The 12,003-nt window shown below is 42.4% G+C and overlaps 1 protein-coding gene across 4 annotated transcripts in view; it reads left to right on the top strand.

Moving 5' to 3' along the window:
- Window positions 1-1,043: 1,043 nt before the first annotated feature.
- The window catches only part of BIN1 (bridging integrator 1), a 2,421,789-nt gene continuing 2,410,829 nt past the window's right edge, over window positions 1,044-12,003 (top strand). For all 4 annotated transcript variants that reach the window (XM_044060666.1, XM_044060667.1, XM_044060664.1 and 1 more), the window contains exon 1: window positions 1,044-1,811. In XM_044060666.1, the coding sequence (XP_043916601.1) occupies window positions 1,728-1,811 (84 nt within the window). In that variant the 5' untranslated portion in view covers window positions 1,044-1,727. The remainder of the gene's footprint in view (window positions 1,812-12,003) is intronic.

The raw sequence follows: 12,003 nt of genomic DNA, 5'->3' as shown, positions 1-12,003 counted from the left end.
CTTTTAACTGATTTATACTTTGAATAAGGCATTACCAGGAACTGACAAAGATAGTAGAGACACAGATGATCTTAATAAAGGGTTTTACAATTCTTTAGACAATGCATATAAAATGTGAAAAACGTGCCACCCCAAATTATGGGGAAAGTGCAAAAAAATTGTTGCAGAATACATGTACAGCTAGTGTGCCCACTTTTAAATTCCTTGTTGCTAGACATCTGTTAAGCACATGCAGCTGAACAGTTGCACATTACTGAATGATCCTGTGATGGTGTATTGCCAGTACAGTGTATGCCACTGCACATTTCTGTATGCATTTGGTATGTATTTCATCGTCTCAGGATTAGCTGAGATTGTTGGTTGTCTATTGCAATCTTATGGGTTACTCTATTTATTGGGCAGGTTTTCACTTATGGTGACCTGTAGGGGTCTTTATGCACCAACTTGCTATCCCAGTCCTCATCAATGTCACATCTTAGTATATTGTTCTTGGTGTTTCTGGGGCTGATCATACTGCTATTAATTGTATGGAGTCTTTCCTTCTCCCTCCATGGTACACAACATCTCTCCAACTGAATGTTTTATTACTATTTGAGGAATACAGTTACCCTTTGTGTATTAATCTGCTCCTCTGTTTTGCCACTGGCTGTAGTTGCACTTTGATTACCTTCACTTCCTCGTATATAGCAAATCATTATATTTACTAGGATTTTTTTTGTGCACTTCATTGACTCCAAAAAAAAAAAAAAAACTGTCTCCAAGACAAAACATTCACTAAACTATATTCAGAATGTTTTACAGTAAGTTATTTGTAGTACCTTTTATAAGCCGGTATTAGATAATCATGAAATTAAAATTGTCTCAGGAAAACCTGCTCATCCAGAATATCTGTTCTGGAACTCTAAGCTGAATAAAAAAATGGAGGAAACATTTAACAACAAAACAGAAAAAGTACTTAGGTAGTTTTTATAAAGAAAACAAATTCATGATTCACATTACTATTTTCCAACTTTAATAATAATAATAACAATAATCATTGGCACTTTTTAAAATATTAACATTATTAATTTGAGATGCTGACAGAATAAAACAAAGCAAATTAAAATGCATCATGTGAGTTAATCTAATTACTGTCATTAATACATTTAGTTGAATAATCCACCGTCTTTCCTCCAAAAATAGCCAGTTACACGACAAAGCAAAATTCTGACAAAAATCGGGGAAATTCATGAAAGTCAAGGGCGTTTGTGAAATATGATACTACCCATCTGTCTGGTACTTTTATTTCTTACTTAAAACTATCTCCTTACCGTCTTCAAAAATGTATTCCAATGTATGGCTTTAAGAATTGTGCTCAAGTGAAATGCAGCAACGTTGGATATAAAGTTTCTCTTTTTTTTTGCTTTACTTCTCAGGGGAGATGTGTGAACTCCTTGTGTTTGTACAGAAGCCTTTCTTGAGTGGACTGGAGTCAGGGGTGACGGGATTGTCCAGGTTGTATACTTGGACTGTAGTGATGCAGATTTGCCTGTGCTACTTGTCAGAGTCAGACTCTGGCAGAGTGTTCTGCTTTGCTGTTAGTTGCGCACTATTTCTTTAAAAGGCCGTCCTTACACACAGCTGTCACTCCGAGGGGTTGGGCTCATTGTGTGTCTCTGCGGTTCACGGCTTTCCTTGTCCTGCTTTTCTTCTTGATGATCGCAGATAAATTTTAACTGGGAAACAAAATGGCTGAGTTGGGCAAAGGAGGCGTAAGTGCTGGGAAGTTGGCAATCAACGTGCAGAAGAAATTCACCCGAGCCCAGGAGAAGGTAGGTGATGGAAGGGCGGATTTGAGGGCTTCCCAGTTACTGTCACTACATGTCCCTTCCTAGCGCCTCGTTGTCACTGCTCCTGTGGGGTTTTCACGGATTGTGACACCTACTTAACCTGACAGGGAGCTTCCTGCAGTGTTGGTACAACTGTGTATGGTTGTGATGTAATGTATGTGTGTGTGGCCATAAATAAAGGCGGCTCAGCATTAAATCTCTGACAGCAGATCCCCATTTGGCGGGGCAGGATTGACACTAGCAGGCATGTAGTTTGTTACATGAGTTGTGTTCCGTGCGCTTTAAATAAGGTGGATTTTGTGCTGTCCTGTTTTAACATTCATCTGTTTGCGGTATTTTTGTGTCAGCTGCTGCATTTTGTTGTACCGACCCATGACTGCTTGTTAGTTGACGAGAGTCCGTCCAGCAAAGTACGATTATTTTTCAGCGTGTTTCCATTGCTTTTTCACATTCCTGGTAATCCCAAACGTGGATCTCAGAAAGCAATCGTCAGTATGCAATTAAAAATGATGGCTGGCTCTGTTCATCTCCATTTTTCCGAGTTCGTATTATCTAGGACTTGCTAAAGAAGCCCCCTGTATAATCCTTGTACACAACATATTTATAGGAGGGAATTTCCTCAAAAATGGCCTTTGTGATTGTTGGGGGTGGGGTGGGGTGGGGTGGTGGGCACCAGCTGTTTGTAGGGAGAGAATTTGGAGAGATGCATATTTAAGACTTGAGGGTGGGGAACATTTATCAGTATTATAATTATCTGAATACAAAAAATGATGTCTGACAAATCCTTCTCTAGTAATGTGCTGTGACATTTTGAAGGACTTGCTAGAAATTAGGCTATATTGAGATCCATAGCTTTGTGCATTAAATGCCCCAGATTGTATTCTATTTTTATGGACTGTCTTTCATGAGAAGAACAAAAAACAAATTATTCTTTAATTCCTCACTATGTTTTAGTGTCATGCCAAGTTTTTTGTCTGTGTTACTATGTTTTAGTGTCATGCCAAGATTATTGTCTGTGTTTTGGAAGTTCAGTCCTTTCATTGTGCTGTTTGTAGTAGTAAAGGGATGCCTAATTGTTAAGGTGTTTGCCTTACAAGGTGTGGGGTTTGAGTCTCACAATGGATAATTGGCTAGGCTTAAAATGGCTTGCAAGGGCAGTTAGCTTGGTACTAATCTATGAACCTGTAAAGCTTTTGACAGATGGTCAGTGAGACTGCAATGAGTTTGTTTTAGCAACTCTCACTTTGTTTCCCAGACCATGGGGGTCCTCTCTGCCCCCACCCCCTCCCATGTCAGTGAAGTTTTCTGAGTCTCGGATCTCCCGGGGTGAGACTGAAATTGTTCTTTTCTGATTAGAGTTCTACTGAGACTAACAAATTTAAACAAAATAAAATGGTAGTTTCTGAAGTACCTGAAGTCATGGATGGCTTATTCAGGGACTGTTGGACTAATTTTATGCTACCACTGTGAACTCTTTGCTTTTGAGAACTTTAAGTAGGACTGATAGAAGCTATGGTATCTGTCTGGTTATCCAAATACGAAACTGTTCTTCACAGCCCCTAAGTTGTAAGGGTTTCTTTATGATTATTTCAATACCACTTCAGGTCAAGGAAGTGTCAGGTGAAGATTCAACTAATTTTTATGCTTTGCCTGTGGAATTTTTGATTTTGAATGTGTTCCTTAATGAGTAGTTGTGTTGGAAACCATGCCTTCCAGTCAGTTATTGAAATACAAAAGATTTGCCTCAAATGAGAAAAAGGAATGTCCCCTGGAAATCATACTGTTTAGCACAGCTGCTTTCTTTTCAGATGTCCCAGTGTAGAACGTAAGGGTTGTGGCTGTGGCCATGTGTTTGACATCACAAAGATGCAGCAAAAACTGTGTTGTGATAATTCATTTATTTCCTCCACAGTTAAATCAAGAGAGTTGGTGTGCTAGCCCCCCCCCCCCCCGACCAAGGAATTCTAGCTGTTCTGCAAGGTATTTTAGAGCATTTTTGCAACCTTTTGCTTTAGTAATGACCTGAAGAAAGTCATGAGTAAGGAAAGAGCATTTCTTTCAAGGACTAAATACACTGTGCAAAGCTTAATGTTCAAAGCTGTAAAAAGTAGTAGTTCTGAAAGTTTTCCATGATGATTGTGTAATGTGTTGTCCACCATATTTTTAATGCCATCATAATGTCTAGATTTGTTGTACTGAGAAATATTATGCTTCAGTCTTGACTTTCCTTCCCTCTACACTCTCCATTCCATTTTAACAAATTTCAGCTTTATAGCAGATCTCTCTGAAGTGGAATTCTGCCCTATAACAAATAGTTCTTGTACTTGGTGTGCACACATCATTACCTGTGGGAAGCCCTACACTAAGCTGTAGATTAACATGTCTTTTTTCATTAATTAAATGGCAGCATGGATGCTGAAGATGAGTAAACACAATTGTCAAGTTTTCCTTGGGAGGGCAAATGTACTTCTCAACCGTACAGATTTTCACAGCATGTCTAGATTTTTGGCTCATATTTTTGGCCTGTTCCTCTTTTATTTCCTGGCAAATCACTGGGATGATCTCAGGATTGTAGTCACTAAAGAATTACATACGTTTGAGTTTCAGACTTTAACCCCCTCAGAAAATGTGTATTAAAACAAATCTTGTTACTCTAGCAACTTTCTAAGTTTATAAGAATAATATTTAAAATATGTCCCTATTTGTACCCCCATTTTGTCAAGCTTTGTCTAGATTTTTTGCTTTAAGAGGTTGAGAGGTATCATATGTCTAACCTCTTACAAGTAATCTGAACATTACAGTGAGTCCAGGCTTTTTTAAACTTTCCCATTCTATCTAGATTCAGTAACATATGCCTTAAATCTGGGGATTTTTTGCTTGGCTAGTACCGAATACATTTTACAAAAACATATGGTATGCTGAATACCTTTTCTAGAGGTCACCTTTCCAAAGAATCTCTGTGATAACCAGTACAATACCCTTGTTTAGTACCTTCAGTTTGATTTAAAATGACATTTTAATTTTCAAAAATAAAATTTACAGCAGTCCTTTGGTAACTTACTTGATGTGGTAATATTTTTCATATATTTAATTAACTACTTACAAAAGGCAATGTTACTATTAACTGGTGACAAATCTGGTTTTCTACAGTTTACCTAATTTCTTCTTACAGACTTGCAAATCTGCACCACGTTATTTATGATGTGTGTCTGAACCTAGCTAAATTAAGATATTTTGAAGTACCCTTTTCTTCAATATGTCAGTGCTACAAAGAAAAAATTGTAAATTTAAAATTCATTCTTTGGGACTGTGAGCTGGTTGCTTCTTTTTGGAATAAATTAGTAGAAAAGTTTAAATTTAAAGTGCAACTTGCCACCTCTGGAGAAATGGTTCAGTCATTCTTACGGCCAAATATTATGCCATATGTAAATGTATCAGTGAGATTAACCTGATAGAATTGTCGGATCAGAATTATAATATTTATAAAACATAAAAATTAGAGAAAATTTAAGAAAATGTTTACTCACCAATGAACTATGCGTTAGAAAATATATGTGTTCTACAATTGGAGATTCAGAAAGAGACCTGTCATGACCACAACATTTAAAATTGTCTCTACTTACTTTTGTAATGTAGCAACAAATTTACTGTTAATATGTTTAGTTGATACTCTTCTCACTTAAAATTTATTGTTAAGGACTTTATCAACTTTATTGCTAAATGATTACTTGCATTTACTGCCTACTCACTTAGTGTACTCTTTAACAGTTTAGTTTACTTTATGGTTGGATCTGACCAGGGAGGGATTGACTTTTGGTGTAGAGCTACGGTCGTCCATGTTAGTAATAACTAGGTCAAGGATGTTGCTTCCTCTAGTGGGGGCAGAATGAGGTGGTCCAGGGCATTGGAATTGATGAATTTCAGGAAGCGTTGGGCCAGTGTATTGGTGCTTGAATAGTTTTCCCAGTTGATGGAGGGGTAGTTGAAGTCACCTAGTATGTTAGTGTTGGGTTCGACCTTGATTGATTCCCGGATGCTTAGGAACGTGGTGTGAAAGTCTAGGGACATGGTTGGTGACCTATAATGTTAGTTGTACCTGAAGTATCTCAGATGTGTTATGCTGGGCTACTAGTCTGGAAGGGAAGTGTGCATATCTTTGTGAATGTGGAGACACCATTGCCTTTGGAGCTTTGGTCCATGTTTTGCGGCTGAAAGGTGTGGAATGAGTTATAGCCTGGTAGCGCAGGGGTGCTTTCTGCCGCTTTAAACTAGGTCTCAGTTACAGCACAAATGTCAATGTTCTCCATTTTGAGGAGTGGTTAGTGAGTGCATCTTGAGATTTAGACTTCTAGCATTGAGCAGCATGACCCTCAGATTGCATTTATTTATAGCAGCTATGGTGGCAATTTGGTCTTTGGAATACTGCCTAAAAAAGGCACTATAGGGGTGGCAAGAGCCTTAGCCAGTACCTGGAAACCCAGGGGTGACAGATGCAGGCCATCTCTGGCAAAGCATCGAGGTCTGTCAATCATGTCATCCCAAGCAGACAGATACTGGATCTCCTTAAAATGACACCAGAAACATAGCCAGTTGTTGAAGTCAATCATTTTTGTTTGTACTGCGGTATCATTCTAGGTGATGGTAGGATAATGCTCAGGGCTAGTGTCATACCTGCCTGGGCCACATAATCCGAGAGCTCCACCATGTCTCTTTTCATGTAGTCCAGGGAGGTGCATCTCAGGTCACTCGCACCCACATGGACAATGACAGAGTCATACTTGTACTTGTTGTGGCGTGACCTGAGTGCGTTTATGTGTCGGATTTTGGCACCTGATAGCTGACTGTTACCTTCTCCTTATTTAACCTAGTGAGTGGGACATCTTTGTGCCTCACTATTGAATAATCCTATGATTAGTGTATTGGGCAAGATGTTTAGCCTTAGAGGCTTAGGTTGAGGGGCACACTGGAGGTGAGCTATGTGTTCTCTGGTTTGTGATGTGTTGTGGTGGTCGAGTGCATTTCTGTCTTGGAGGTTTCTGCGTTTTGAGTAAATTTCTATTGAGAGCCTCTGAGAAAGTGGGTGTGTGGTTTGTGTTTTTATGTGAGAGCTGTGATAGTGGGTGTTCTGGAGGGCTTTGTGTTCCATGTGGTGTGGTGCAGGTGTTGACCTTATCCTCTTTACCAGCTAGTCCGGTCTTGGCTGGAGAGTGCATAGCTTTCAATTTGGTGATATAAGTGCATCTCTCATAAGTCTGAGTGTTTGGAGGTAAGAGGAGAGGGTTGTATGTGTATATGAGGCAGTTGCTACACTGCCTCAGAATGCCCAAGTGCACCAGGTTAATAGAAGAAAGCACAGGGAACTGCCCTTTAATCATGCCAGGAGAGGTGTTCATAACTACTACTACGTTTTGGAGGTATTTCAGTAAAGAACGACTAGTGCTGATAGCACTTGTGTACTACAGTAATTGCTACCAAAACCTGTTGAAGTGCAAAGCAATTAGGCTATTTGAAGTGCAAGAGAGAAAGAACTAGCAAGATCTAAGGGAAAAACTGAAGAGCAGACTTTCTGGCACCAGTAATAGTTTACCTCAGCTCGGCACTGCTGCACGGAGCTTAAATAAGCGCAAACACGGGTTTTTAAACCAGAAAGCTGAAAGGGATTGAAAAACTGCCCAAACTGCCAATAAACTACAATTTCTGGGCCAGAAACCATTCCTCTTGTGCAAGATAGGCTACCTAGTGCTTACCACTCCCGCTGATAAGCTAGAAGGCTTCCCTCCAACCCAGAAAAGACTAGTTAGAGGAAATGCAGGAAACAAGCTTAGAACTTTTTTTGTTTTGTTTTTTTTTTTTTCCAGAAAATCGGTTAAAACAGCTCAAATGCTGTGCAAGCTAGCGCACTTGAGTGTGTAGCAATATTAAAACATGCCAACAACAGATGTTCTTTCTGTTTCATTGTTGCAGTCATCTGTGGGTTATCCCTGCTGTGGTAGCCCCCAGCCGGCCCAAATACCAGAGTCAGTGTTTTTCCTGCATCGGCTGCTGTTGCTTGTTGACTTGCGTCAGGTTGTCGGTGCTACGAAGCAAGGCAGCCGACACCATTACATCTTGCTGTGGAGCCCATAGCAGAAGCAGTTCACAAGTATGCCAGTTGGTCGCTACCAGAGCTCGAATTACAGCTGAAAATGTCTAAAGCTAAGTACCCTGTCGGGGATCCTTTTTTTCTTGCACTAACCGATCACTGAAAAAGTTAACAATTGTTTCGCCAGTGGAAAGCGGATCCCACACCGAGACTTCCATTCATACTGCGTCACTTGTTTAGGCCCAGACCCCGACGTCCCCGTTGCCACTTCTGTGCCCTCTTTAACTCTAGAACCATTTGTCGTAGAGCTCGTATTGTAGACCGGTATTTTCATCTTCCATCTTCACATTCCGAAATGGCATCAGTCGGCCAACAATCCATAGAAATTCTGAAAAAATGTAGAGATAAAGATACAGACAGACCACGCAAGGCTAAGCAGGTCATAAGTTCTCCGGAATTCAGTGAGGTGCTCTCGCAGCCCCTGATGCCCAATACGATATCTACGCAAGTCTCTACTGAGACCCTTTCAGAGTCTGGTATGCCACAGAAATTTTCCTTGTCTTCCAAGACTTTGGTCGTCTCTGCCTCTTGGGTCCGGAGCCACGATGCAGGCACCAGCTTCCGAGGATGCCTTTTGCACTACCAATTGTAGACAAAAACAGACGTCTTCTCATCCGACTACCATTTCTCTCAAACTGATGGATACTCTTGGGCCTAGAAGCCAGGCCACTCCTAGAAAATCTACCTCTAGGCACCCTCTTACTCCTGCTCCACCACCCCACGCCCAAATGCTTAAGATGGCAGAGGATATTATCTCCCTTATCAGGGGTAGTCAGGCCACAGTTTCTAAAAGGAAAAGACACCCTTCTTCTGAACTAATGACAGAGCAGGATTCTGCGGAATCTGATTATTCAGATTTTGAACAGGAACGACAACCTCTGACTGCTTATGAGGATTCAAATGCAGAGAAATCTATTCCTTCTGCCTCCCCACCAGAAGACCTTTCCTTTTGGGGAAACCCTTCACACCCTCGGGGAACATTTCCACTGGGAGTCTCAGGACTTCCCTCAGTCTAAGAAAAGACTTCCCTCAGTCTAAGAAAAGACTTATCTCAGTCTAAGAAAAGACTAAGAGTTTCTAGACCTTCCCCAGCACAGCCCCTGACCATCCCCCTTATCGTAGAACTCGTGGATGATGTTTTCCATGAATCCAGCTTAGTCCCCGACACCCTCCCACCTGCTCCCAGTAAACCTGACAGGTATTGCAGAGTACCGGATTCTCACAAATACCTGTACAGAAATCCTACTGCAGACCCAGAGGTCATTACACAGGGACCTAAGGGAGCTAAGGCTAGTTCTGTAAAGAATCTTATTTCTTGTGACAAGGATTCTAGAGGTCTAGACAGATGGGTTAAAAAAGTATACACCTCTGCAACCTTAGCTGTCAGAGCACTCAACTCTCAAGTTCCATATGTTAAAATATCAACAACACACTTTGGAACTATTAAAGCAAAATATTTCTACCTTTCCTGACTGTGCCAATTCGAAAGAGTTAGCAGATTTACTGCACTCTACTTGTCAAGTGGCCAAACACTCATTACACTGTGGATATCCCACACTAGAAGCCTCAAGCAGGGCAGCAGTGTCAGGATCGGTCATTAGGAGACATGCATGGTTGAAGGAACAACCTCTCCCCTGATCATGTCCAGTCTAAATTGATGCACCCTTGGATAAGGAATGCTTGTTTGGAGTAAAATCAGAAGAGGTGCTTAAAAAGATGGAAGACAGAGCAAAATCTATGCAAACAGTAAAATATTTTTTTTCAGGTTCATCCTCCTAGGTTCAGCAGGAATTTTCCCTCTCAGAACTGGTCTTTTCTAGCACCTAGCAGATAGGGGCAAGGTAAGCCCCAAAGGGACAGACCACCCAGGCCCCTATCCCAGGAACAGCAGAGAACCAAAGAGTGAACCAATTCCACCCCAAAGGCAGGGAGTTCTAAGCCATCCTTCTATGGCAAAAACTCTCAATGACTCCCTCTCCCCCTCTTCCCTCCTTTCATTCACCAAAAGCTGCAAAGAAAATTGGCTTTCTGTAACAAAGGACTAGTGGGTCTTCAAGATCAGGTCAGGGATACAAATTCTCTTTCAACAAACTCCCAATTCCAAGAGGGTACCCAGACTTTCCTCCAAATCAGTGGCAGAGGCATTGAAACAAGTCCAAGCTCTCATATCCCAGGGGGCAGAAGAACCTGTTCCCGCAGGTCAAACAAGCAAAGGCTTTTATTCCAGACTATTCCTTGTTCCCAGAAAAGAGGGCACTTGGTGCCCCATCCTGGGTATATCCATTCTGAACACCTCCCTGATGGTCCCCAAATTCAAAAGGCTAACTTTGCAGCAGCTGCTGCCTTTGCTGACAAAAAAATGCCTGGTCAGTGACCCTAGACCTAAAATATGCCTGCCTCGACATCCCCATAAGGGAATTCTGCAGGAAATTCCTGAGCTTCAGAGCAGGCTCACAACACTTTCAGTTCTCTGCGCTACCCTATGGCTTATCTACTGCTCCCAAGGTTTTCACCAAATGCTTAGTCCTACCCATAGCAGTTTGCATTCAGAGAAATATACAGATTTACCCTTATCTGGATGATTGGCTCATTTAGGCAGAGTGCAAAGGAAAGCTGCCCCAGGACCTCTAAACTCTCCTAACTTACTTAGGGTTCACCATCAACGAGAAGGAATCAAAGCAAGCACCCTCCAGGAGGATCATTTTCTTGGGAGCACTGCTGGACACAGCATCCCAATTGGCCTTCCTATCCCCGGAAAAGCAGAGCTTCCAGCCTCTCTGCTTTACCCAGCTGGCTTCCAGAAGTCACCTCACAGTGAGGAAGTTCCTGCAAGCCTTGGGGTACATGGCATCTTGCATCCTTCTAATTCCTCTGGCCAGGCTACACATGAGAACTTCAGTGGTATCTAAAGAACCTTTGGTGCCAGCACTCTTAGCCTCTAGAGAGCTCTCTCACTCTGATCCCCTGTATAAGGGCTGAGTTTCTCTGGTGAGCAGGGGCATGTGCTAAGAACAAGGGTCTTCCTTTCATTCTCTGCCCTTCCAGGCAGACGGTCACCACCGACGCCTCAGAGATTGCTTGGGCACTCACTAAGCAGGCAGGTGCCCAGCACCTTCCCTTGCACATCAACCAGAAGGAAGTGATGACAGTACAAAAGGCTCTGACAACCTTCAAACCCCATCTCAGGCCAGGGGTTCTCCTTATCAGAGCAGACAACACCATAGTAATGGGGACCCAATCTTACCCTCTGTGCAGGCTAGCCATGAACCTCTGGCTGACGGCCTCCTCCATGGGATTACACTTAATAGCCCAATACCTACCAGGGATCAACAACACCCTGGCAGACCACTTAAGCAGAAACTGACTGGACCCCCACGAATGGCAGCTCCACATAAAAATCTTTTTGCAAGTCACTCAGGAGTGGGGAACTCCGGAACCACCAGCTAAAAAAAGTCTGTACCAGGGAGTATCGCCACCTAGAGTGGAAGGTGGATGCCTTGACCTTCCCCTGGAACAACTTCTTTGTGTACACGTTTCCTCCTCTGCCTCTTATTCCCGAAGTACTGATCAAGATAGGGGAGGAGTGACCAAAGGCCATCCTCATTGCTCCAGATTGGCCCAGACAGCATTGGTACCTCTTACTGCGCAGCCTGACATCACAGCCTCCCAGGCAGCTTCCCCTGTTCAGACCTCATGACTCTGGTGGGGGGGGGATGCTGCACCCAGACTTGCAGACTCTCAAACTGTCAGTATGGCTAATGCTCTAAAAGCAAACAAGTGGCCACTGTTAAGCAAACAGGTCCTAGACATTATCACAGAGGCCAGAAGGCCCAGCACCAGAAAATCTTACACACGGAAATGGAAAAGTTTCTGCTCCTGGAGCCAGTCCAGAGGGGGCAGTTCCTCACAACCTTCCGCCCCTCTTATCCTGGACTATCTAGCGGAGTTACTCAATAGTGGCCTCTCCTTCTCTTCTATTAAAGTCCATGCCTCAGCCATTTCAGCTCATTTCAATATAGACCAGCCCCTGTT

Source organism: Protopterus annectens, chromosome 2.part0 (genome assembly GCF_019279795.1).
Source record: "Protopterus annectens isolate FY-2018-M chromosome 2.part0, PAN1.0, whole genome shotgun sequence".
In the NCBI taxonomy this organism is placed as follows: Eukaryota; Metazoa; Chordata; order Ceratodontiformes; family Protopteridae; genus Protopterus; species Protopterus annectens.
This window is presented reverse-complemented; position numbering and strand designations above follow the sequence as displayed.